The 27,582-nt window shown below is 54.2% G+C and overlaps 1 protein-coding gene across 1 annotated transcript; it reads left to right on the forward strand.

Moving 5' to 3' along the window:
• Window positions 1-1,136: 1,136 nt before the first annotated feature.
• Window positions 1,137-25,742, forward strand: MAP2K2 (mitogen-activated protein kinase kinase 2). The gene is made up of 11 exons (XM_081091001.1): window positions 1,137-1,508; window positions 4,916-5,126; window positions 10,935-11,081; window positions 16,176-16,253; window positions 17,011-17,062; window positions 17,144-17,268; window positions 17,873-18,086; window positions 19,916-19,980; window positions 21,337-21,398; window positions 22,375-22,420; window positions 24,236-25,742. Exons 1-11 carry the CDS (start codon window positions 1,417-1,419, stop codon window positions 24,344-24,346), a joined length of 1,203 nt encoding a protein of 400 aa, XP_080947127.1. The 5' UTR covers window positions 1,137-1,416; the 3' UTR covers window positions 24,347-25,742.
• The last annotated feature ends 1,840 nt before the right edge of the window (window positions 25,743-27,582 follow it).

Below are 27,582 nucleotides of genomic sequence, written 5' to 3' on the forward strand. Positions count from 1 at the left end.
AAGCAGGGACTTGAACAGGTATTTTACACCCATCATTTTTATACCCATTATCAAAGCATTATTCGCAATAGCCAAAAGGTGGGAATATTCAAATGTCTACCAAGGGATGAATGAACCAACGAAATGGGGTCCATCCATACAATGGAATATTATTCAGCCTTAAAAAGAAAGGCTGTTCTGACACCTGCTGCAACTATGGATGACCCTTGAAGACACTATGCTGAGTGCGACCAGCCAGACACGACAGGACAAATACTGTGTGATTCCAGGTAAATGATGTCCCTAAAGGAGTCAGATCCATAGAGAAAGAAGTAGATGGTGGGAGCCAGGGGCTGGGGGAGTAGGAGTTAGCGTTCAATGGGGACAGAGTTTCGCTGCGGGAAGATGGGAAAGTTCTGGAGGTGCATGATGGTGATGTCGCACAACAATGTGAATGCACTGAATGTCACTGAACTAGACACTTAAAAATGGCTTTAAAAAAGGTGCCTTTGGCCGTAGCCGGTTGGGCTCGGTGGAGAGAGCGTCGGCCTGCGAACTGAAAGGTCCCAGGTTCGATGCTGGTCAGGGGCACATGCCGGGCTGCGAGCTCGATCCCCAGTGGGGGGCGTGCAGGAGGCAGCCGATCCATGATTCTCTCTCGTCTCTTCCTTCCTCTCTGAAATCAATAAAAATATATTGGGGAACAAAAAGGTACACTTGTTACGTATATTTACCACAATAAAAGTATTTTAAAACACCTTTCTCCCACAAACGAACGGGGTTCATTTTGAGCTGGTGGGGGCTTGTGTGTCCATATTGGCAAGAACACTTCCGTGCGCTCTGGGTCTGTCTCCCCAACTTCTGGAGACCGAGCGGCTCCTGTCGCCCCAACCCGCACCCACGGCTCCGAGGTGCGCCCCTCCCTACTCACCGCTCCGCTCCTCGCGCCCCGGCCGCCTCCTCACCTGGCCTCACCTGGCCTCACCTGCGCCCCGCCCAGCGCCCCGGCGCAGGCGCACACGCGGGGGTGGGGCGGGCGCCGCCTCGGTGGGTCTCCGCCCCTTTTCCCTCCGGGAGGCGGCGGCCGGCGGGGGCCCCGACGCCGGGCGAGGAGGGGGGCGGGGCCTGCGCGGTTCCCGTGTGGCTCTCGCGAGAGGCTGGTCCGCGATCTCGTCGCTCCCCCTCCCCGCCTGTGCCTCCGGGGCTCCGGCTGCAGCGTCAGCCACGGTCCGGCCTCGGCGGCGGCGGCGGTGCATCGGCCTCGTCCACGCGCCCCGCGGCGCTCCTCGGCCCCGGTCCGCAGCGCCCCCGCCCTCGCCGCCCCGGTGCCGGCCTCGGCCGCGGCCTCAGCTCCGGGATCGTGTCGGCGCCGCCCGCTCCCGGCCCGCCCCCTATGGGCCCCGGCTAGAGGCGCCGCCGCCGGCCCGCGGAGCCCCGATGCTGGCCCGGAGGAAGCCGGTGCTGCCGGCGCTCACCATCAACCCCGCCATCGCCGAGGGCCCATCCCCCACCAGCGAGGGCGCCTCCGAGTGAGTGGGCCGGGCCGGGCGAGGATGGAGGGTGGGGATCCCTGAGTTGGGAGATCAGGAGTAGGGTCCTGAGAGGAGGGGGTGGAATGTGGGGGAGCCCCTGAGTGGTGAGGTCAGGGGAGGGGTCCCGAGAGGAGGGGTGGGGTGGGAGGAGAGGAGCCCCTGAGTGGTGAGGTCAGGGGAGGGGTCCTGAGAGAAGGGGGTGGGGTGGGAGGGGTGGTGAAGGTGGGAGGGGTTCCCGTAGTGAGGTTGGAGTGAGGGAAGGTTCCTGTGGGGAGATGAGGGGGTGTGGGGCCCTAAATAGTGACATTTTGATGAGGGGGGTTCCCTGAGTAGTGAACCGGGGTGAAATGAGGTCCCTGCAGGAAAATGATGGGGTGTGGGGCCACTGAGCACTGAAATTGGAGTTGGGGGGAGTCCCTGAGTAGCGAATCCTGGGTGATGGTTGGGGGAGGGTTCATGAGAGGAGAGGATGGGTCAGGTGTCCCTAGGAGTGAAATCAAAAGTGGGGGTGGGGGTCCCTGAATAGGGAGGTGGAGGGAGGGGTCCTTGCATACCCTGAACAGGTGAGAGAGGCCCCTGGGAGTGAGGATGGGCGAGGAAGTCCATTGAAGACCAGGAAAAGGGAAAGAGATGCCTGAGAGATGAGGATGTGGGAGGGATCCCTGAGCGGTGGAGTAAGTAGGGGGAAGGCTCCCTGAGGGAATTTGGGGAAGAGGAAGCCTGAGAAAATCCTGCTAGTTGGGGGGTGAAGCCCCTGAAGCTGGGGAGAGTGGTGAGGTCCAGAGGAGGCTGGGGAAGCAGGGAGTGCGGAGAATTTGGAGGGGCAGGGTTGTGGGGGGCAATAGGAGACATCTAGGGAAGAAGTGGGGCCCCTGCTGGCACCTCTGACAGCAGATGAGCAGAGATTCTGACCTAATGGGTTAGCAGAGCCTTGAGGGGCTGGAGAAGTGCAAGAGGCTGAGGCAGTTGAGGGAAGCAGGAGGATCTGTGGAGAAGGGGACAGAGAAGGGAAGGTCCCTGGGTGGTGGGATGACAGGACGGCAGGATCTTGTTGTGGGAAGTCACACCAGGGAGACTGCTTGACCCCTGAAGTCCCTAGGGCCTCCCACTCCTGTTCTGCATGGTGGAGCAGAGCAGGACAGCCCAGAGGCCCCGGGCCAGGGGCACTTCACTGTGCTTGTGGTGTGACTCCCATGAAAACCAGGTGTGGTCCCTTTCTGTGTGCATGGGGTGAATGGCATGTTTGGTGCCTCTCAGGGGACGAGGCCTTCTGCAACCTGGGTGAGGGGTAAGGTGAGGGTGAAGGTAAGGACTCGAGTCTTGATGTATATGTGTGTGAGTTGACATCTTTCTCTGTGTCCAAGCGCATAGCTCAATGTGGGGACGTGTTCCTTATAGTAAAAAATGCACTCCTCTTCTTATAAGACAGCTCTTTCTTCATCATGTCTCTCTCTCTCTCTCTCTTTTTTTAATGTGGTGTCTGATTTCCATCCCTTCAAGAATTCCCCCAGTAGAGGAAGCCAGCCATTGGGATTACAGGGTTTTTTATAACCACAGTTGAGTTGCCATTAAATTTAAAATGGATTAATCAGCTGACTCCAGAATGCATTTTGGATGTCATAGGGCAGTGCTGGAGACCTTCCAGAGTTTGGCCTCAAAAGTTGTCCCTCGACCCTCCAGTGAAGGAACTGTGTTGCATTCATTCATTCCTCTGCTTCTCTCTTCCGTCCATCAGAGTCCTTCTCATTCCTTCTTCATTGAGGTCTTGGTTCACCAGGCATCCAGTGAACACCTGCTGGGCCCTGGTCTTGGTTTAGGAGGACACTGTGATGAGCGAGGGCCGTCAGGAACACAGACTGGCCCTGGCTGATTTGGCTCAGTGAATAGAGTGTCGGTCTGGGGACTGAAGGGTCCCGGGTTCAGTTCCAGTCAAGGGCACATGCCTGGGTTGCAGGCTCGATCCCCAGGATCCCCAGTAAGGGGCGTGTGCAAAAGGCAGCCAATCAATGGTTCTCTCTCATCGATGTTTCTATCTCTCCCTCCCTCTCCCTTCCTTTCTGCAATCAATAAAAATACATTTTTTTAAAAAATTAAAAAAAAATAGAACACAGACTGTGTAATCGGGAAGCATACACTTGCTAGCGTTGTGACTTTTGGGCTCGTTACTTAACCTCCCTGGGCCTGTTTCCTCAGCATAGGCTGGGTCTACAGGAGACCCCGCCTCCCAGGAGGATTGAGAGAATTCAACAAGATAGTGTGATGGTGTTTATAAAGCTCTGGTTTACTTGCTCAGCAAATGACACCTGCCTTCCAGCCACCTCTTTGCAGTACCAGCTCAGGTGGCATTGCCCAGTGGCAGGTTATCTTGTTCCTGGCCTGTGTGCCCCTTTGCTCAAACCTCTTTAAGTTGTAAGTGAATCATAGTCACTTGGGGATTGATATTCATGAATTTGTTTATATTTGTTGCACATTACAAAATATGTTTTGATGGGTTAGATCAAATGTATTAAAGTTAATTTCACTTGATATATATATTTTTAATGTGCTTATAAATTTTAAATTGCACATGTTGTTTACATTCTGTGTTTGGACGGCACTGGGTTGGTTCTTGTGTGCATCGTGCTAAAGTCTACCTGCCTGTTACAAGGAGCTGCTTTTTACCCCAAGGCATTAGTGAAAATAGCTAATCGTCAAATTTTTTTTTGAAAATTCCTTGAATCACCCAATAAAGTGCAATGCACATGTGGGTTTTTTAATAACCGGCCCAGAAATGTGTGTGGGTATAAATGCCTAATGTTTACAGTGTGTTTGGGGTATAATAAGAGTGTGCTGGTTGAGTGGAATGCCCTGGAATTATCTGCACTATTTAAATCAGTCCGCTTTTCATGTAGATTACAACTTCTATCTTCTGCCCATTGGTTCTTGCTCTTTGCTCTAAGGCCACTAAAAAGGAGTTTGCTCTTCCATCCTCATGAAGATAGACATCCTGGCCTGGGCCTTCACTCCCCTGGTGCCCAGTCGTGTCTCCCCAGTTCCATGTCTCCCTCCAGAGAGGTAGGGAACCCTTGCATCAGGAAGGAGGACTCCTGAACCTGATTACAGGGCCATTGAACTAGAGCTGGCCCTCCAGGTCCTGAGGTCTCCTAACCTTTGTGAGCAGAGAGAGGGGCAGTTGCCTCAGTTCTCGGGGAGCCAGCTTTCTCTTCTGGTCAGCTGTGTGTATGCAGGTCTTCTTTCTCTTCTGCTAGATCATCAGCCCCTCAAGCCCAAGAATCAAATCTGATTCATCTCTGCATCCTCCTGGTTGCAAACCCAGGACCTGGCCACAGGTACCCTCAGCTCAGGTTGAGTCATTTGGGCAGCTTGCACCCTCTTCACTAATCCTTGCCGTTGGGTCTCTGCAGAGCAAACTTGGTGGACCTCCAGAAGAAGCTAGAGGAACTAGAGCTTGATGAGCAGCAGAAGAAGCGGTTAGAAGCCTTCCTCACCCAAAAGGCCAAGGTCGGGGAGCTCAAGGATGATGACTTCGAAAGGATCTCAGAGCTGGGAGCCGGGAACGGCGGGGTGGTCACCAAGGTCCAGCACAGACCTTCAGGCCTCATCATGGCAAGAAAGGTGAGAGGTGGCCTGTGGCAAGGCAGGTGTTCTGTCCCTATGCTCTGTGGGTGGCATGGGGTGGGAGCAGGTCCCTGGGAACAGGAGAGCAGTTTGAAAGGGGCCGGCCTCTGTCTCTGCTGGCTCCTGTGCTCAGAAGCCCTCCCATCCGCGGTGGGTTCTCATTCCTGAAAAAGAGTTCGGCTTCCAGTTAGAATGCGGCAATGCTGGCTTTCCTCAAGCGGCTCTTCCTCTCTATTATTGACCTTTGCCTTCGGGGCGGCTTAAATTCAGATTCCCAGAAAGCTGAGGGAGTTTTCAGGAAGAAAGGATGAGATTTAAATCCCCTTAGAGCTGGCATCACCCTGATTTCACAACCAGGAGAAAACACTGCAGACCCAAGACAGGGCCTGTGCTGCGATGGCCCCTGGGCAATGGGGTAACTAAACCACCTGTGTTAGTCCGAGTTCTCCAGAGGACCAGAAGCACGAGGATGTCACAGCTTAAGTCTGGAGGCAGAATTCCCTCTTCTTTGGGGGACCTCAGTCTTTTCTCTTCGGGCCTTCAGCTGATTGGATGAGGCTGCCTACTTGTGGGGGTGCTGTCTGCTTTTCTCAAAGTCAGGTGATTTCCATGTTAAATCACATCTGAAAAATACCTTCACCGTGACATCTAGACTGGTGTTTGACCAGACAGCTGGATACTGTGGACACATTAAATCAACCGTCACCCCACCCTTAGTACAAACCTTGGCTCTGAGAAGTCCTGAGCCTCCCTCATCTAGGCTTCTGTGCCACGGTGCAGCCTCCCATTAAACATTCGGGAACAACCCTGGGAGAATAAGGAGTGGATGAGAAGGATGTGACTATCTGGGGACAGTGGCTTCCAAACACATAACTGCGGGGGCTTCATGCTGAGCAGTTGTTTCACTCACTCAGTCATGTTCTTTCAGACATCGAAAGCCACCTATTTCTGGAAGCCCACTGTCTTGTCATTTCCAAATCGTATTCTCCGAAACCTGACCACCCCGTGCCTGGTGGGCCGGAGCAGGTCCCGCCTTTCCTGGGAATGATGAGCTTGGTTTCCATGGGTTTTAGCTCTGTAGCTATTCTCCTGCCTCTAGAGCACTGCCCTCCTCCTGCAGCCTATTTCTGTCCTGTTAGCGCAGGCAGCCTTTTCAAAACCAGAGCAGCCCCAGAAATCTCTGGTCTGCCATTGCCCGAAGCACCAGGAATAAAAGTCAGGTCTGAGGTTCAGGGAGGGGGGCGGGGAGAGAGACTTGAGAGCAGTGCTGGTCAGAGTTTGTATCAGGGACCCGGGGTGCTCTCAGGCCAGCTGAGGAATCTTCCAGGTGTTCCCAACAAGCCTTGTATAGACGTGAATCTGGGAATTTGTCTACAGCAGCAGTTCTAGAACCCCTTTGGGGGTCGAACGACCCTTTCACACAGGTTGCCTAAGACCATCGGAAAACACATATATAATTACATATTGTTTTTGTGATTAATCGCTATGCTTTAATTATGTTCAATTTGTAACAATGAAAATACATCCTGCATATCAGATATTTACATTACGATTCATAACAGTAGCAACATTACAGTGATGAAGTAGCAACGAAAATAATTTTATGGTTGGGTCACCACAACATGAGGAGCTGTGTTAAAGGGTCGCGGCATTCGGAAGGTTGAGAACCACTGGTCTACAGCTTTATGAAAGCCTTTGAAGTAAGATGGCGGGCTTTAAAATGGGGACAGAGAAGTTCTGAAGTTAAGTTGGTGGTGGTGCTGTCCCAATGTCAGTTCCTGGTATGGTTCTTCATCATAGAAGGTGTCACTGTTGGGGGAAGGGCGTGGGACTCTGCTGTTTTTGCAACTTCCCTCTGCTTCTTTAATTCTTTCAAAATAAAAAGTTGGGTGTTTTTTTTTAAAGGTCCAATAAATGAGGGTCAGGACCTCAGATTTTGTTTCCTATAGATCTTAACCTCCTCCTCCCAGCAGCTGTCAGAACAGTGCAGGCAGTTGGCAGTATGTTGAACGAGAAGGCTGTCCACCTGGGTATTGTGTGGTCTGGGGCTGTAACTCCTTATGGCCCAGGAGCCCTGGACCGCTCTGGGGGTCAGGGGCTCCTTTTAATCCATCTGGAATGCCAGTCCACCTGGAGGTCTGTTGCCTTTATTCAGCTGAGGGCACAGCTGGGAGAATTGGCAAGACAAAACAGTTTTTAAGAAACAGTGGCCTCATTCCTTCCTCCACTGCCCTGGTTGGAATTCCGAATTTCCCGGGAAGCCTGGTATAAATTCCACACATTCCAAGTGTGTAGGCTTATCAGATCTCCAAAGGCAGCCTGCCCGCAGGTGTGAGGGTGAGGGTTGGGTGGAGCTCCTGGACGCCCATACAGCTCCTGCTCTGTGGGCCAGCATCCCTCCGCTCCCTGTGATTGGCAGAGGATCATCCTAACCAGTAGGACGGGCTGGGGAAGCAACAAGACCAGTTCGGTAAGGCCCAAGAAAACCAGTCTCTCAATTTCTACAGTCAGGCTTGTTCATAAATTGTTTCTTGACCTATCATGGCTCACTAACTCCTGCATTCTTCTGAGGCCCTAGGAACGAAACCTGTGCGAGACCTGGGCCAGGGCAGCTCTTCGGAGAGTTTAGCATATTTGTTACGCAGCAGGGCTCCCTTCATCCCCCTCTCCTTGGAGCAAAGGAATGTGTACTTGCTTCTACAGTGAAGGTCATGTGACCCACCCCAGGCCACATAGTAATGCTAGCTGCCCTGTGTCAAAGCCAGTGTTAAAACCTTGACACGTGTTCTCATTTAAATGGAGTGACCTCTCCATTTTACAGGTGAGAAAACTGAAGCTAGTTTGGGTCTTAGCGGAATTGGATTGAACCTTCATGACTGACCCTGACCCTGTGGAAGCTGTCAGGGTTTTACCTCCAGAATCCATGTCCCTCTTTCCTAGCTCAGATCCCCTGTCCTGCAGTAGGAACTGCCTGAAACTCCTAGACAGGCTATGTGTTTGGTTTGAACTTCCAGCACTCTTCTGACTTAACCAGCAAGTGGGGCTGGGTTGGCCCCAGAAGGGTGCTATGAAAGAGGATGGGTTCTGGCAGTTCGTGAGCTCAGCCCCAATCCTGACCTGACTGCTCACCAGCTGGGTGTCCGTGGGAATGAAATTGAATGTCTCAGAACCTGAACTTGCTCATCAGTGCAGTGGGGGCAGTTACCCTGTCCCACCAGGGTTGTTATCAGGGTGAATTGTGTGCCCCACCCAGGGTTGTCACCAAGGCGAATTGTGAGCACACGTGCCTTCCCATTCCTGCTCTTTCTCTGCACACCCTCAGTGCCCACTCCTGTTCAATCCAGAAGGTTTGCTTTACAAGACCCATTAAAACAGATCACGTAGCAAGTCCCTACATTCCCTCCCTTTTTTTTTTTTTTTTTTTTTTTACTACATTGCCTCTACAGTTTTCCTGAAATCCTCTCGCTTCCCGGGCCTTGTTTCACATTCACCCTACTCCAGGCTTCCAGGACCTCTGGGATCCTGTGCAGTTCTCAGTTTTGTCCACCCTTCCTTTTCTCTAAAGCCTGGTGGACTCTCGCGCCCCTGCCACTCATTCATCTGTGGCTCCTTTCAAGTTCTTAGTCAAGAGCCACTCTGGGTCAGATACAGCTACTGAGCGCTTGAAATGTGGTCAGTTTCAGTTAAGATGTGCTACATGTGCAAAAAACACACACCAGATTTCAAGGGCTTGGTATGAAAAAAAAGTCATTAATATTTTTACGTCCATCACATGTCAATAATTTTTTGATACATTACATTAAATTAAACAAAAGACATGAAAAATTCATTTCACCTGCTTCTTTTTACTTCATTAATATGGCAGCTAATGGATTTTTAAATTATGTATGTGGCTTATGGTGTATTTCTGTTGGACGGCCCGGGTCTCCATCATCCTGCGCTGCCTATGCATCAGCCTCCCATCTTCCACGCAAACATCAGAGCTTCATGTTCAGACCCAGCATCTCAGCCCTTCGAAGCACATATGTGTGCGTATGTTGGGCATCTCCTCGAGGATGCAGTCCCACCAAAGGAGAGAGCATACTGGAGTCCTGGTGTGGTTGTGGTCCTGGAGGTGGCCGTGGGGGTGTGCAGTGTCCCGGGGAGGGTAGTTAGGCTCGGCTCTGCAGGCTAGTTTGGGTGGAGAACCAAATGCCTGAGGGGCCCTGGGGGCTGGAGGGTCCCAGTCAAGGAAGTACTGCCTGGGCATGGTGGGGACACCAGGCACCATGCTGCTAGGACATGCCAGAGTACTCAAGGTCGCAAGGGTCATTGGCATGGGCCTGTGAGCAGGTGACACTTCCCACACATACCCTGTGACTCCCCCTCCCTCCCCTCCAACTTGGTACACACCCCTTCGTGCCTTGGTGTCCTCAAACAGGCAATTCTTTGTCTTTCTTTCTGGAACGCTGGCCCCAGTGTCACCTGAGCTCCAGATCACCTCTCCATGGTTCCTCCTTTGGGGCACCCCCACCTTTTGGGGTTGTTTCACCTGCTTCTCTTCCCTCCCGGTGGCATATCTTCGAGCAGGGTCATCTTTGCTGTCTTCCTCCTCATCACTGACCTCTGTTGTAACCGACTTTATGTAAATATCTGAGTTGATGGCAATCACTTTCAGATACATGTGATCTGCCTCTGCCCCTCTGGCGAAGGGGTATAAATCCCACCTTTTTCTTAACTTACCATGATGGCTGAGCATCTAGGATTCTAAGTAGCCAGGACCTGGACCCACAGCCTTCACTCTGTATCGCTGGGTAGGGGATCTTGGCTTGCTTAGGGTTTGTAGTTAAGCATTGCTCTGGGTGTTTTGGCTGCTATCATTTCTGCGTGTCTCCAGATGGTCCTTGGGCTTCTCACCTTTTGAAATGTAATGAGTTTGGTGACACTCTGGGCTGCTGGATTGAACTCAAGTGGAAGGGCGGCTAGGATCCTCAGGAGGTGACCAGAGGCTCTCTCCCTTTGCTCTACCTGGAAGTGGGAAGGGCTCCAGAGAAACCCGCCCCTGAATGAGGGGCTGAGCAGGGGTGAAGTAATCCCCTGCCCGGCCATTTCCTGACTTCACATGATTTGGTGGAAAGAGAGCTCCTCTTAACAGGGCTTCCCCTATAACCAATTAAAAAATGTTTGCTCTGTTGAAGAGTTTTTTAAACAACTTTATTTGAGATGTAACTCACTTACTGGACAGTTTACCCTTGTAGAGTGTATAATTCAGTGTTTTTCAGTATATTCACAACATTGCCACCACCGATTTTGGAATATTTTCATCACCCCCAAAAGAAGCCCTAGCCCCAGGCCCTGGCAACCACCAATCCAGTTCCTGTCTCTGGATTTGCCTGTTTTGGGACATTTCACATAAATGGAATCACACACTGTGTGGCCTTTAGTGTCTGGCTTCTCTCACTGAACATAGTGTTCTCAAGGTTGGTCTATGTTGTAGTGAGCGTCAGTGCTTCACCCCTTTTCATGGTTGTATAATATTCCGGTGTGAGGATGGACCACATTTTGTTTGTCCATTCACCAGTTGATGAATACTTGGGTTGCGTCCATGTATTAGCAGTTGTGACTCACACTGCTGTGAACACATGTACAAGTGTGTACGTGGATCTGTGTTTTCAGTTCTCCTGGGTAGATCGATACCTAGGGGAGGGTAGCTGACGTCTTGAATGCTGTCATGAGCACCTCAAGGGCAGAGGACTAAAGCCCCCCCCCCACCCCTCGGTGCCCCTCAGAAGCCTGCTTCTGAACCCGATTCCCATTCCCTTGCAGCTGATTCACCTGGAGATCAAGCCAGCCATCCGGAACCAGATCATCCGCGAGCTGCAGGTGCTGCATGAGTGCAACTCCCCGTACATTGTGGGCTTCTACGGGGCCTTCTACAGCGACGGGGAGATCAGCATCTGCATGGAGCACATGGTGAGCGCTGCGGGGCACCTGGAGCCGAGGGGCCCAGCCAGTGTCCCAGAGCCACCTGGGCTTGCAACCAGGGAGACATGGAAAGACAAAGGGTTCATGTAGAATGAGAGGGTGGCTGGTGAAGAGGAAGTCCCCTGCCTGTGTCCCTCAGGGTTCTGTCCCCAGAGGCTACGGTGCACCTCTTTCCAAGATCTTCCTGGAGATAGTCAATGCCATGCGAGCGCATATGTTTAGGTTCCTTCATCTTTAAACGCCAGACGCCCTCCTCCCAACTTTCCTCTCTCACTGGGTACCAGGCAGAAATTATTTCCTGTCGGCAGTCTAGTGTTCTGGCACCACATTGACCTGTCAGGTAATCTATTAAACTCTTGCTGGTGGACGCTGGGATTGTTTCTGATCTCTGCCCATTTTGAATGATGCTGCCTTGGAGGTTCTTGCATGGAAGCAAGCATCCCTGAGTGGTAAAGTCCTACCAGTGGATTATGGGGCCCGAGGGTACATGAGATTGGAAATGTGATCAGTGTTTCCAAAGAGTTGGGGGCTGTTTTAAAGACAGATCTGGGTCTGCCCCCAGCTCAGATCTGGATTAGAAACTCGGGTGGAGCCTGGGCACCAGTCGTTTTTTTCAAACCACCGCAGTAGCGTCGGCTGTGCCCCTAATTAAGAAACTTTGGTCTTGAAGTTCAGAAGTGGGTGGGATTGGGTATAATGAAAGCAGAAGTGGTGAGAGCTGAAGGCCCTGGGGGGAAATGCCTCCGACCCTCTGGCAGCCCAGTTGAGCAGATACCAGACTGCCTGCTGCCCGGCTGGAGGGGCTCAGGGCTGGCAGGGCCCTTGCAAAACCAGGGCGCAGTGTGGCTTTCGGCGCATGGCCTGAGCAGCTTCAGTTGATGCCGTGCAAATGTGCTGTCCCCTGACAGTGTTGTAATGAAGGCAGGAAACGAAATTGAGCAAGTGGCTGCAAGGAATGCATTGTGAGCAGCCTTCCTGGGTAACCGCTTGGAGGGAGTGCCCGCCAGAATGCTCCCCACCCCCTGCATCAAGATCCCCACCAGGCAGCACCCTGGAGGAGCCCCTTTCCTCACCTGGGAGAGGGAGAGCATATCTGCCCGCCTGAGGGCAGAGTCACTGTGTAGACAAGAATCAAGGAGGGGAAAGGAAGGAAGTCACTTTATGATCTGAGGAGAGCCTCTATACTTAGCTCCTCCTCCTTCTTCCTCCCCGTCCTGCCCTGCCTTCTCCCTGTCCTCCTCCTCTCTCCTCCCTCTCCAGTGCTCTTGACCACCCCTGCCTGTTCTCCCTGAATACCGTTAGAATTTGAAGCCACCTCATTCCCTTACAGCAAAGGGGGAGCGGCACAGTGTAGCACCCCTCCCCTCCCCCATCGGTTCTTGGTGAATGGAAGACATTGGTTTCCAGCACTAGGCATCTGCACCCTAGCAGCACACAGTCCTAGCCACCAGGAGGCAGGGGGCGAGTGCTAGCCATTCTATTTATTTATTGTGCTCATCCTTTAAAAGTTTCTAGTTGGGTTTTTGGTTTGCTTTTATAATAAGAGATGAGGACAGTAAAAGAAATGAATAATGCCCCATGAAAAGACATGCCCAGGTGAGGCCCGCGCTTCCCGCTTTCTCCTTATGGGAGTTACGGTCCACTGATCTTGGAGGCCAGTGATTTTCAAGACTAAGATGGACCTTAAAGAGGGGAGTTGGTGCCCTGGCTGGTGTGGCTCAATTGGTTGAGTGTCACCCATGCATGGAAAGGTCACCAGTTGAATTCCTGGTCAGAGCACATACCCAGGTTGCGGGCTGGATCCCTGGTAGTGGTGCAACCGGTCAATGTTTCTCTCTCACATCATTGTTTCTCTCTCTCCCTCTCCCTTCCTCTCTCAAAAAAAAAAAAAAAAAAAAAGTCAATAAAAACATTTTAAAAAGAGAGAGGGGGACTTGGTGAGGAAGGCATGGAGGGAGAGAGAAAAAAACATTGATGTGAGAGAGAAACATCAATCAGTTGCCTCCAATACATGCCCTGATTGGGGATCGAACCTGCAACCTGGATATGTACTCTGACCAGGAATTGAACCCATGACCCTTTGGCACATGGAACAATGCTCCAACCAACTGAGCCACACCAGCCAGGGCCCTTAACAGTATATTTATGTTGAATAAACCCATCCAGAATCCATCTGCATGTTCATAGGTTTTCCCTGTGTGGGGGACATTGCTGCTTTGTGCCTCCATGTACCTTATTGTGGGATGCCCCACATAAGGGGTAGATGACTCCCTGGGGTCAGGCCTCAGCCCCACAGCCCGCCTCTCAGCACATGACTGGAGGAGATTCTCACCACTGCTTACCTGTCAAGCCAGGGCGGTGGTATTGCCTTTCCTTTGGCCCTCATCACATAGGACATTGAGTAAATATCACCATTGTCACTGGGGCCATTTCTCCATATTTCTCTGCCACTTTCATATCTCTCTCTCTCTCTCTCTCTCTCTCTCTAATTTATTGATTTGAAGTGGGCGGGGGGGAGACAAACATCAATTTGTTGTTTCACTGATTTATGATTCATTGGTTGCTTCTTGTATGTGCCCTGACTGGGAATTGAATCTGCAACCTTGGTGTATCTGGACAACACGCTAACCAAATGAGCTACCAGACCGGAGTCTTCATTTCTCTTTTTTCACCATCGTGACAGCCCACCTAATCAATATCCTACATGTGGAACTGTTTCCTGAGGAGGGCGAGGTTTCATCTTCACTCAGGGTAGTGTGGGGTTGGCTCTAATTTCCCCTCAGGGAGGTTCCAGCTGCAGCTTTTGAGAAGAGATTCCTAATGATAACAAAGCCCAGATGCAGCACAGACGGTCATGCCTCGCCTGGCCAGAGTGTGGGGGTCTTCGGGGCTTGGGGACAGCGGGGCTGGCAGTTTCTGAGTGGCCCAAGTCTCATCTGGGGGAGATTCAGGCATGGACCCAGAGGACAGTGGGTATCTCAGGGTGGAGTAGCTGGGGGGCTGCTTACTCACTACTCTGAGGCTCTAGTTGAACCCACTGAAGAAAGCACCCCCTTGTTCTGTAATAATAAAAAATCAGACACTCGTTGTCAGCAAAGGACAGAGAAGGGATGCCACCCGGCCACTCTGCAGTGAGAAAGTCAGCCTGTGTGAATCCAATCAGAACATCCCCAAGGAGGAAAAGATGTGTGCTACGAACCAGCTTATATTTGTGTAAAACTCTGTTTCCTTGTGCATATGGATGTGTGTGCACATGTGCAGAGGATCTGGATGACTGTAAGGCACACTTCTGGGGAGGCAAGTGGAATCCCTGGGGGATCGGTGTTACTTATCTACATTTAAATTTTTATAAAAATGTGTATTCTTATACCACCGCTTAATAAAAGTAAGACTTTAAGAACATTTAAAACATACACACAAAATGAAACCATGGTCATGCATAGAGACAGGTTTAGGGGTCAAAACGACCTAGTTGTGACATCTGCACCACATCCTGTGCATGTGACTTGAGCGAATGACTTACCCTCTTAGCTGTAGACCAGGGCATCTCACCCAGGGGACATTCTCACAATGAGGGAGGTGCTGGCGAAGGTCAGGGACGCTGCTCAGCACCCCACAGTGCCCAGGACAGCCCCCAGAGAGAATGGCCGGGCCCCAGTGTTACCAGTGCTGAGGGGAGACCATGTAAGAGAGCAGTGTCCTTCACATGGAGGACTTCTGAGTTAACTCCTGAGCCCCCAGCAGAGTGCCTCACCATAGCCTCTCTGGAGATTCCTCCCTGAATGTTCTTACTCAGTGAACATACACAACTCGATGAAAGTGCAGAATGGAGAAGGACCTGTGTTAGGGAACAGGGATTACAGTTTTAAAATTTTTTTAATTCTTTTAAGGTTGATTGATAAAACAAGAAATGAGAAGAATAGAAGGAATTTCCATCTTGCCCTGCAGGTAGAGCGGGGCGGGCCGGGCACCCTGGTCAGACCAGGCTCACCTCCTGCCTTCCTCGGCCACACCCACCCTCTACAAGTTTGGGTTCCCTACTTGTTGACAGAGTCACACATATTCTTGAAGCTTCAAACTATTTGGGTTTCCTAAAACTCCCATGAAGACAGCTGGGGTGCCAGAGGGGAGACCTGGGCACCTCCAAGGTTTCTCCCTGCCCCGGGTGAAGCAGAAGGTGTCCCAAGGAAGTGACACTGTGGAGCTCCTAGAGCAGCGCAGTGGAGGAAGTGCAGGCCTGGGGCCACCCTGCCCTCAGCTCCACTCTGGATGCCGCGGAACCAAGGCCAGCTCCGGCCTGTGGTTGGAACTTAGCCATGTCACCTAAAGTCCTAGGGGGCCGCCAGGCATATGCTCAGAGCCCCACCTCTGAAGAGGCGCCTGGCCAGAGCCAGCAACACCCTGAGTTTTGGTTTCCAGATTTATTACCAGGCAGCCTTGCACAAGGCACCTGTTTCCTCATTGTCGGGTAGATTTGGGGCCACGCCCAGGGCGGGGTGGGGGATCAACTGGAAGGACCTGTGTCAGGTCCTTTACAGGACAATCCCATGTGTAACACAGTGGGCAGAGGACAAGACCTAAGGGAAGCGGCAGAGGTGTCATCCCTCTGTGCCCTCGGGCAGCAGGTCCCTTCCTAACTAGGCGGGGGAGGGGGCCGCAAGGGAGAGGCCAGTTGGCTTGGCCGCCTTTCTCCTGTGCTGGACACTTACAGGGCATTGCCTTTGCTCACAGTCTCTGTCTTGCCTGGGCTGTGACAAGAACCCAGGCCCAGAAGGAGATGGGTCTAGCTGGTGCGCCCTCCTGGTGGCTGGGCCTGCCGCTGTGGCAGCCTCAGCAAGGCCAAGTCACAGGCACTCTCTCCCCTTCTGCCCTGGATGTGCCATCCTGAAGCCACGGGCTGCCTTTAGCTGTGGTCTGGCCTCCGTTTCCCATGGAGCAAAGCAGGCCTCAGCACTCCGGGAACCAGGGAAATGTTGCGTTTTTAAATCTGCCACTTCAGCGTTCCTCTGGGATCTGTCTCTGCAGCGGCCCCACCCGGCCGCCTGCTCAGCGCTTGCTTTCTCTCTCCTGTACTGCCCCCAGGATGGTGGCTCTCTGGACCAGGTGTTGAAAGAAGCCAAGAGAATTCCAGAAGAGATCCTGGGGAAGGTCAGCATTGCGGTGAGTGTGCAGGCGCCACGTCCCCGCCATTGCAGCACTGGGTGCGTGCACGTGCTCATAGCCCCGTGCTCTGCCACTTGATTCTCACTTATGCCCGCTCCACATGGCCAGCGGTGTGTGTCGCTACAGCCCCTGCAGAGAGGGAGACTGCCAGCACCAGTCTCCACTGGCTGGGTACTGAGCAGGGACATCCCTTTGCCCATAAAATAGGGGTAATGCTCTCCTGCCCCATATACCAGGTGCCAGGTTGCATGGGACCCTGATGATGTGGTCCCAGGCACACAGGGTCTCCCAGTGCAATATCACGAGTGTTTCTTCTCTGACTTGGTGACACCGTCAGTTTGGGGGGCGGGGGGTCCTTAGCATAGCCCGGAACCAAAGCATTCAACAGATGGCGCCTATTGGGCGGGTACGACTTCTGTTCGGAGGCAGGGTGGCCAGCCGCATACTCACAGCCCTAACAGTGCTTTGGGCCCTGTCTCAGCTTCCGTGGGCCTCGACCGCTCCTCTGAGACCGAGGGGATGGCAGTGTCTGCCTCATGGGTGGGTCGTCATGTGAGACTCGGTGAGGGAGGCATCTGTACCCACCAGTGCGGCTGTCACTGCCCTCACTTTGCCTCTCCTCTGCTCGTCCCCACCTGAAAACGCATTCCCTGAGCTAGTTCCACATGCTGTGGCCACTGAGGTCTGGCCTGCAGGGCAGACTCCCCCCTGTGGCACGGCCCTGCTGACCTCCCACCCTGTGGCTCCCTCACAGGTTCTGCGGGGCCTGGCGTATCTCCGGGAAAAGCACCAGATCATGCACCGAGGTAAGATGCGCGGAGCCCCTCCCGGGCCACGGGCCAGTGGGTGGGCCTGAGCCACGCCTCACCCGCTGGCTCTGCTCTCAGATGTGAAACCATCTAACATCCTCGTCAACTCCAGAGGGGAGATCAAGCTGTGCGATTTTGGGGTGAGCGGGCAGCTCATCGACTCCATGGCCAACTCCTTCGTGGGAACTCGATCCTACATGTCTGTAAGTCCTTTGAGAGGCGTTCTAACATCGCGTGCCATACCCTCCCCTTCCCGTTTGCTCTTCCCCGTTTTCCAGAAGCCTGCATGTTCTCGTAATATACTCTCTTTTTTCTTTGCTGGATTTCTCCTCTGAAATTCTCATTTCCACCATGTTCTCACTCAGGTTTGTCTCTGGGAATGCCTGCCTGGTTCTTCCCACTGGTAATAAAAACCCAGTCAAGAAGGGAAGTAGGTAATTTTTGAGCCAAGAAACTAGACCTCAGGTGTTTTAGGAAACAACCGGGTGATAGTTGAAGCAGATTCTGAGAAGTTAGTCTAGGGATTACTGTGGGAAAGGACGCATCCCACTATCGTTCTTTCCCAAAAGTGCCAAGGATTTGGGTTTTTAAAGCGATGCTGTCAGCCCTGGCTGGAAGCTTCTCCCAAAGCGGGTGGAGGGAGTATACAGAATCACTCTGGTCTCTAAAGGGTTAGCAGGGGTCAGGGGAGGGGTCTGAGGGAACAATGAGAGACACTCAGATCCACCCTGGCCTGGTGAGCTCCCCCAGCTTCCAGATTCATCTGGCTCCCTCTGGTCTTTCTTTCCTCTCTGTCTCACCCAACAGCCGGAGCGGCTGCAAGGCACTCACTACTCGGTGCAGTCGGACATCTGGAGCATGGGCTTGTCCCTGGTGGAGCTGTCCATTGGAAGGTACCCCATCCCCCCGCCGGATGCCAAGGAGCTGGAGGCCATATTCGGCCGGCCCATGGTCGATGGGGCAGAAGGAGAGCCTCACAGCATCTCACCGCGGCCGAGACCCCCCGGACGCCCCATCAGTGGTATGGCCTGAGTCTAGCACTTCCGGTTTCGATGGGCAGTGACCAGCGTGGGGAATGCCATGCTGGGGGGTGGCAGCTGCCTCCCCTTTGGCCCTTCTTGGCACCACCTGTCCCCTGGGTCGTGCTAACTGCGGTCAGCAGTCCTCAGATGGTCCTGAGGCTTCTAGGGCCATGCTGGAAGCAGCGCCCCCGACCTGTCCCATCCGGGACAGCTGCACCTGTTGCCACCAGCTGGTGGGATCTAGACGCCAACCCCTCAGCCAAGCCACTGGTGGGGTTGGATTTTCCAACATTTTATCACGGAAATGTCCAAGCACACAAAAAAGCGAGAGGCTTGCCCAGGGAATGCCCGTATGCGCACCGCCTAGCCACTGCCCTGAGCCTTCTGCTGTGTTTGGGCCAGGCCTTCCAGGGAGACCCAAAATTGAAAGGAACTGATTCAGAATTTCCTTCAGTGGTTTGTTGGACACACCGGCAGCTCAGCATGGGAGGGGACAGGAGGCTGGGGGGCACTGGGCTCCCAGACGATTCTTGATACCAAGAGCTGCCGCCTGTGAGGTGGAAGGCTGAGAGGTTCGGGCTGCTGCTGCCACACTGGGAGGGTGGCAAGGGGGAGGGCCGCAGCTGAGGCGGCAGAGCCTGGGAACAGCGCTGGACAGGAAGGGAACTGAGTTAAGTCAGAGTCCAAGGGAACATACAGTGGACTGTGGTCGGCTGGTTTCATAACAGTTTTATTGAGATAAAATTCACGTACCATATGATTCACTCTTTTCAAGCGTATAATTCAATGGGTTTGGTAGCCTCACAAGATTGTCCAACCATCACATCTATCTAATTCCAAAACATTCTATCACCTCAAAAGGGATCCCCAACCCTGGCACCCACGAATCCATTTCCTGACTCTGAATTTGCCTCTTCTGGACATTCCACGTAAATGGAATCACACCCTGTGGCCTTCGTGCCTGGCTTCTCTCACTGAGCGTCATGTTTCCAAGGCCCATCCACGTTGTCCCAGTGTCAGTGCCTCACTCCGTTTCATGGCCGAATAAGATTCCCCTGGACCATGTGCTGTGTATCTGTTCACCATTGATGGGCACTTGGCTGTCAGATGGTGATTTTCACAGTGTTTTCTAGTCCAGGCCTTCTTTCCGGGGCTGCACCCAGACTGCTGGGTGTCTTGATTTCCTCTAAGGAGAGAATCTTGCCCCCATCTGTGTCCTCAGGCCCTGCCCCCGAGCCTCCCAGTCCAACTCCCAGCGGCCTCCCTGGTGTTCCCCTTCGGCCCCTTCCCAGCTGGGAGGAGCGGTGGGTCATGCCAGGCCACCTTGGCCTGCCACCATCTCCTCCAGCCCCTGCCCCAGCTCCGTGCCCATTTCAGGATAAGACAGAAGGGGAAGTCCAACTGCCAAACCCAGACCTGGCCAGCTGGGTCTAGGACAGGGGTCAGCCACCCCCAGCCAGCCTACTGCTGTCTCCACCCGAAGCTCCATGCAAGGTCACGCTGCAGTCAGCAAACGCCACCACCCACTCCGCTGCGCCTGGGTGCCACTAAGCAGGGGCTGTGCCATGGCACCACCTGGGCGCAGCACCGCCCCAAATGTGTAACTCCTCAAAACGCTCCTGTTCATTTTGGTGTTTTATTAATTCATTAGGAGTAAAGTTACTTTTCTAGAAAATGAACTTAGTAGCCAGGCCAGGGGAGCCTCCCCTGGTTCAGGCATTGTGGGGAGAAGAGTGCTGGCTTATTCAGCACACTCAGACTTAATGCCCAACAGGAGCACATCAGCCACTTGCCCATTTCACCCCATTTTTGTTTCTCCCCTGGGCAGGTCACGGGGTCGACAGCCGACCGGCTATGGCTATCTTTGAACTGCTGGACTACATTGTGAACGAGGTGGGTACCTGAAGACCCTTTGGCATGTCTTCATGCCAACGAATTAAGTTATTCCTGTAGGAACACATTAGCAAAAAGGGAGAATTCGACACATGGACTAAGGATTTTGTTGGGGGAGAGACGGAGACCATTCTTTTCAATAGGAGGTTATCAGGTGTAAAAACATGGTCTTACTTCCAGCCATACTGCAGAAATCCACCCCTCCCCAAGGCACATTTTTTTGTTTTTATAAAGATAATCCCAGAATTCCCACTGCAGCCCTCTCCTCCAAGGCCAATAGCCAAGTATTAGGGTCAAGAAGCCAGGCCACTCCCAGAGCTCTGATACCCATCATCTCTCTGAGCATCTTGGAGTCTGTGTCCATGAAGTCATAAATAGTCCCACTCCCTTGGGGAAAGTCCAGGTGCCCCCTCCTCTCTGGGAAGGAGGCACAGAGCACCTGGAAGGGCAGTATGAATATTCCCGTTGTACAGACCGGTAAACCGAGGCCTAAGGATGGAAGCAGCCTCCTTAGAGGCCTGCAGCAGGACCTGACCCTGAAGCCTCCCTCTCAGCAAGGCCTGGGCACCTTCCCTGGGACTCTGGGCTGACGTGTATTTTCAGTGGCCCTCTGGAGGCAGGGCAAAGAAACAGGGTGGCTGGGCTGCCTGTGGTGTGGGACTTGGCCCGGGGCTGAGAGGTCGGTGGTGACAGACCAGGGTGGGGTGACTGGTGACACAGCTCTGCCTGTACCTGACAGTGCCACCCAGCAAGCACCTCCCTCCCTGAGCGGGAAGGCTGGGTCCCAGGACTGGGAAGGTGGAAGGAGCTGAAGAGGAGGCCTTGTGGGTTTCACCAGGACAATCTCTGGCCACCGCCTCTGATCCTGCGCATGACCGTCCCCACCCTGGGACGTGTGTGTCTGGCCAGGCTCCTCCGGCTCCCCCAGCTTTCAGGCCCTAACCCCTGGAGCTAGCTGCCCCTGTACTCTAGACCTTCAGCTCATTCAAGACACCCACAGGTGGGTGGCTCAGGCAGTGTGACACCACCCTTGTCCATAAATGAGGGTGAGCCCTGCTCTCCTTCCTTGTAGAACCAGTGTGATCCCCAAATGAGACCTTTCGAAAGAAAACCCTGGAAGTGCCAACCCAGTTAGCAGAGCTGGAGGCCGGGCCAGCCAAGAAGCTGCTGGACAGGAGAGGGGATGGGTGCCCTCTCCGCCTCTAGCAGGGTGAAGGGACTGGGCTAGGAGAGGTGTGCCCTGAGGATCCCCAGGTGCCATGCTGTCCTCACCTGAGCAAGGCTGGGAAGTGTCTTCTCCCTAATTCCAGAACCAGCGTGAGCATCTGACTCCCACCTGTCTGTTCTCTCCCACAGCCTCCTCCTAAGCTGCCCAGTGGTGTCTTCACCCAGGACTTCCAGGAGTTTGTGAATAAATGGTAAGGTGCCACAGCCTCCAGGGCGGTCTCGGGTGGGTGGGGCTGGGGAGCATAAGGGCCCTCCTGGAATGGGCCGCCCACACTTCCAGCCATCAACCTAGAAGTCTCCTTCTCTGGCCCTGGCCCAGCCCCTCTGCCGAGCCTACCACTCAGGAACGCCGGGTGGACAGCAGCATCCGGTGGGACACCTGTGGTCACCTGAGAACCCAGATTCCCTCTCCAAAGCCAAGTCACAGTGTCCAGCGGCCGTCCCCAACACCCGAGTGAACCTGGGGTACAGGCACTTTGGCAATAAAGCTGTTCCCACCTTGCTTTCTGCCAGAAGGCTCCCCGAATCCCTCGAGCCCTGCAAGCCACCAGCTTCTAAACAAGCCTTCCTCGCCGGAGTCTGGGAGGTGGCCAGCTGTTCCCTCTGAAGAAGAGGGATGAGCAGACACGGCCCAGGGGCACCTGGAGCCTATGTGGCTCCCAGCAGCAAACCTGCTCTGGGCAGAGAAGGTGCACTGGCCTCCTGACTTCCGGCCAACGCTGTGTGGCACAAATCCAGTTATCCATTGTCCGTGTGAACATTTTTGTCTCCATGCAAGGTTTTCTCTGTGTTTGAAGAATTATCATTCGGCCCCAAGCTGCTTGGAGCAGCTGCGTTTAGGCAGTTCTGCTTTTTTTAAGGAAAAGGTTCCATTTTGACCATCGGACTCCCAAACTTGTGGGTTTTATGGAAATGGAGCTGCAGTTGCTGCTGGGCCTCTGACTGAGCAGCAGCAGGGCGTTTCCCACCTCCTCTCCCCTTCCCTCTTTCGTGGTCTCAGACCCCCCCCCCCTCCCCAAGGCGCACTGCCCTTACACCTCAGCCAGTGCTGGAGCCCTCGCCCCGGGGACAGGCAGCAGAGTGATGGCGGTCCCCATGGCCACCAACTCACCGCGCTGTCTTGTCTCCCCATGCTCCGTCTTGCTGCTCCACCTCATGGAACCCCAGCCTCATTAAGAACCCAGCTGAGCGAGCAGATCTGAAGATGCTCATGGTGAGTGACGCTGCAGATTCCGGGGTCCCCGGGGCGCAGCTGCCGCCCAGGGCCCCGCCCTCCTCCTCAGGAGAGGGAAGCCCGGCCAGGCGCCCTGAGCAGCTCTTGTCATGGGGGGTGTGTCCAGCTGGCGACCCTGTGGGCCTCCTGGCCCATAGTGGGAATGACCCAGAGCCGGCTCTGCCCTCTCAGCCCCTCGGGGAACAGAAGGGCCCAGCCATGCATGGTTGGGGCTGTTTCTGCAGAATGATGGGCTCTAAGGCTTCTGGACGCTTCCATCGTGGGCTTTCAAGCCGCCCACGGGTCAGGGAGGCCACGAGGCTGGTGCTGTCCTTGGATGTCCCACACCATTCAATGTCCTTGAAAACCCAGGTGGCCTCTGAAACCTGCCTTCCCCTCAGGACCTTTGCACAGGATGGTCCTGCCCCCAGGGATGCGCCCTGTTCCTCTCAGGGCTCCCGGTTCCATGTCTGTGAGTCTTGCCTTCAGGGCCTCCTCTGAGAAGGCCCTGCACCTGCTCTAATCCCGCCCCACTATTAGTTGTGGCAACAGGCTGTGTCCTGGTTGTCATCACCGTTTGCTGTGGTCAAAATAGGAAGCCTTGCCTGGAGCACCATGTGGGAAGGGGTCTGCCTCTGCCTGATTCTTTCTAGAAACTTCTTACTGTGTCTGACATAGATTTTCCAGTAATGTGTGCTAAAGAATGCGGATACAGTGTAAGAGACATGTGTTCGTTGTAAAAGATACAAACACGAAATGGAGAAATGCGATTGTGTTGAAACCCCCTGTAGTGCCCCCGGCTCCCCAGCTCTCCGTGCACGCTGTGCAGGAAACCTCCCAGGTCTCCCTGCCTGAGTAAAACCGGCTGCTGTTGGGGCTACCTTTGCACCCACTCTCCTGCCGCCCTAAACCACAGGAGTTCACTCCCTGCTTCGGAGTTTCACTCAAGCCTGCGCCAGCCTTCAGCAAGATGAGGTGGTCTTGCCTGCCCCGGCTTGCAGAAGAGGCAGCAGTCCGGACCTTAATGTCACATGGGAAGACTAGACCCCTCCGTGGACTCTGAGGCTCCGCCCTCCTGTCCTGGGCCGCCCCTGCCAGGCACACCCTGTTCAGAAAGTGTTCGTTCACCCCACCCAGCCCAGAACCAGGAAGCTAGAGTGCTCGGCTGTTCCTGCTGGAACCGCCAGCCTTGGGTGGCTAGCAAATTCCTTAAAACAAAGTGGAATGCACAAATCTGTTCCTCAGCCTCACAAGCCATATTTAAAGGGCCGAGGAGCCTCTTGTGGCTGGTGGCTGCCACACTGGATGGGACTTGTAGGGAACTTGCTATCCACACAGGCAGTTCTTTTCCAGATCAGATGGTCTCATCCCGGGGACTCTGCCTGCAGGGGATACTAGGCTACGTCTGTTGGCACCTATGATCACCTATGATCGTCACAACTGGGGGTGCTCCTGGCATTGAGTGGGTGGGGTTCCAGACATGCTGCTCACCACTCCACATGTCAGGACGGCCCCCAGGGACTGACTTGGCCTCAGGGTCAGCAGTCCTGAGGCGGCGTCCTGGGCTCCGGGGAGCTCAGAACAGCCTCCCCGTCCCCTGACACCCTGTCCCATGTCTTTCTGGCTTCGGGCATGGAACTTCCCTGCTCCCTGTCCCAACTGTGTCCTCCTGCATTGGTGTGGGGGGGGGGGGCGCTTTTCGCTCTGTTTTTGGGGTTTCATCCCAGCTGGCCTGCCAGATCTGAGCAGAAGCCTGGTCCCTTCCTCCTCCCTGCAGGCACCAGGCTGTTCACGGCGCCTCTCCTTCCTTTTCAGAACCATGGCTTCATCAAACGGTCTGAGGTGGAAGAAGTGGATTTTGCCGGCTGGTTGTGTAAAACGCTGCGTCTGAACCAGCCCAGCACGCCCACACGCACCGCCGTGTGATTCTGCCGGTGACCTGTGAATCCCGCCACCCGCCCTTCCCGCCCAGGACGGACCAGCTCCTCCCTGCCCGTCCCACCGAGCCGGAGGAGAGTGCACACAGCGGAACGTTCACTTCCTCTTCCACCTGTCGCAGCCTCGGCCCTCTGGTCTCTGGGGAAGGGTGACGCTGCCCATGTTGTCGTCTCAGAACCTGCTTACTTAGGTTTAAAAAAAAAAAAAAAAACAGGGAAAGGAAAAGCAAACCGAGCCCATTGTACTTGTTCCATTTGTTCTTCGGGTGTCAGCCTCTGGTCCAACCCCCGGGGGAACAATATCCCTGGAGGACAGCTCCAGCCCCCGGCAGCTGGGCCACAGAGAATTGGGAGGGGCGTGGCATCAGGACCTGGCTTTGCTCTTTTCTCAAAGGACCAAGCCTCAGAGGGAACCCCTAGACATTGACATCTTGCACCAAAACAGAGGAAGTGCCGCCTGGCATTTCTGTGTGTCGTCCCCTCGCCTGACACCTGTCCCCTTGAAGGTGGCCCTCGGCAGGCCCTGAGAGCAGTGAGGCAGTTGGTTGTCATGAGGTCCACTTCCCCCGGCCACCGCCGCCTCCTGTCATGGAGCTGGTCCAGCCGACCCTGCCTGCCCTCAGCAGTGTGACCTGCCCAAGGGGGTCCTGGGCCTCCTGGGCCTCCTGTGCCTTCGCAGCAGACACTTCCGACTCTTCATAGTGGCAGCTGAGCCGACACTCGACTCTGCAGAAAGGAAGTGTTGGGTTTCCAAGCGCTCGGTGTGGTTGAAACCCCCAGCAGGTTCGGTAGATAAGGCCTCTGCTCCCCCTCGTCGGCACGCGTGGGCGGTTTGCACCTCAGCCACCTCTGCGCACCCAGTGAATCCAGTGACCACCCCGGGCGCCACTCTTTTGGGCCTTGAACCGTTTGTCCACAGCTGGTTGTAGGGAGGTCTTCCTAGATCCCTGCACCCTGGGGTGGCCAGCCTTCTCCCTTCAGGGCTCAGAGGTAGGAAGTGGAGGCCAGGGCTGCTGCTGAGGCTCCCCTCTTCTGAACGCTGGAGATGGTAAAGCCCTCAGCCGCCCCCCTCAAAACTTCCTGATGGCTGAAACAAGCTGATATTTATCTGAGGCAAATTGCAGGGGAAGGGTTTTCTGAGAGGGATGTGGCCTGGTGCAATCCACGCTGGCCCTGGGCTTCCGGAGGCGCAGCCGGAGGCAGGGCTGTGGCCCCGAGGGAACTGCCAGAGCCTTTTCTTACGGAGACCCCTCTAGTCTCCCGTGTTTTCTGTGGACACAGAAGAGAGGAGTTGGCTTTTTCAGCCAGCTTTCAGGTTTTTGCCACTTCATAGTTTCCCCCCAAAGTCTCAGTTGATTTAGAAAAGAATAAAGATAACAAAGTTACGAAGGTGTTGCTCTGTGAGTACCCAGCTCCCTCGGGACCTTCCTCAGAGGGGGAAGGGGCCCTAACATGTGAACTTGAATTGGCTTCTTGGCCCCGGGGTGCCTGGCACTGGTGGTCACAGATGGCGCACATCTCGGCCTGTCCTGTTCATCTCAGGTTCCCCTTAACATGAAACCAGCTGCTGTTTACAAGGAGCAAAAGACCACATTGGTGGGGCTTGGAAGGAGCGGGAGGGTGGGACTTAGGGTGGAGGGGTGATCTGAAAGTGGGGGCCTCCACAGGCATTGAGAGGTGTGGGTGCCACCCCCAGGCCATTAATTCTGTATGACTGTGTTCTATCCTGTACTGCTGCTTTCGCCAAGATCCCTTGGCACATCTGGAAAGGTCTAGAACCTGGCTCTTTCTCTTCCCACTCCACACCAGAACCAAGCTTCTAGAAAGTGGGGCTCACTCCTGAGTGTGTCTGAACCGCTGACAGCCAAGTTTCCAGGTGTCTCCCTCAGCCCCCATTCCCTGAGAACGTCCCCAAATTTGGCACCTTCTAATTCAGTCCCTGCGGTTCCCAGGGTCCAGGCCCAGCTGCTCCCAACACCCTGGTCAAAGGGGCCATAGACCTAGGAAACGGCTCCCGCCCAGCGGCGTGATTATGTTCTCTGTTGCAAGGGGCAGGCTCTTCCGTGAAACTCGTGACTGCCCTGGATTAGGGGTGTCCTGACGTGAGGATCCAGGCAGAAGTGGTCCTCAGGCCTCAGCCCTGGTTCTTTTGAGAGACCAAGTGTTTTGTGAATGTGGTTCTTTAAAAACCCTGGGAAGGCCAAGTATGTGAGAAGATACAGCCACTGTGTTGGGGGGGAGGGGGACACAGCAACCCCTGTGACCCCAGCACCCCTCTGTCTGACTTCTGTCCCCCCGAAAAGAATCAGAGCTTTAGCATCTTGCACAATGGGTGTTCCTTCATTTATTTATTTGTTTTGTGTGTTTTCTTCACTTTTTTTGGTGCTTGGTTTGCGGGAAGAAAATCTCAAGTGTGTTGTTGGTACAAGTCAGTGCAGCTCAACAGCACTTTACGTGACCACGTGCCGTCCGTGTCCCCACCTGGTCTTTCCACGGCGCTTGTGCCTCGGAGCCAGTAGCTCACCCGACGGCCCGGGGTGACCCACGGAATAAGTGTTCTCTCAGCTCCATCAGCTGTCATGGGGGCAGATCTATCTAAATACTTGATTTATTCAGCAACTGCCCACGCCCTTCCTCGTGTAAAAATCTCAGGCCAGATCAGCCTGGGCCCTGGACAGGTCGCATTCCCTTCTGTGAGCATGACAAACGTTGAAGGGGGGCGGGGGTGATCATGGAAAGAAAGGCTGCAGAACCAGCAGGCCAGGCCGCCTCCAGGCGGGGCCTCTGCAACTTCCATTTTCCAGCAGCTGCAGTTACAACAGGGAAAGAAACAGGTGAAGGTAATTTGATGGTCTGTTTTATTTAACACAATGGAGGGGGACCCTGGTCATCGATATGGAAAACGATGGTATTTTACATTCTTTTTTTCTTTTTTACGAAGTCTTTGTAAGGTGGGGCTTTGCCCTCACAGCACATCTCAGGTGACACACGTGAGCTCCTTTCTGCTCTGTCCTCTCCCAGCTGGCATTAGCCCACAGGGTCTCCCATGGGGACAATGCCCCCTCAATCCAGGAACACTAGGTGATGTCTGGGGACATCCGTGCCTGTCACGACTTGGGGTGCTCCTGGCCTCGAGTGGGTGGGGCCAGGGATGCTACTCAGCACCCCACCATGCCAGGGACAGCCCCCCACAGAGAATAACCCACCCCCGATGTCCAAGGTGCT

Source organism: Myotis nattereri (genome assembly GCF_964212035.1).
Source record: "Myotis nattereri genome assembly, chromosome: 5".
Taxonomy (NCBI): Eukaryota; Metazoa; Chordata; class Mammalia; order Chiroptera; family Vespertilionidae; genus Myotis; species Myotis nattereri.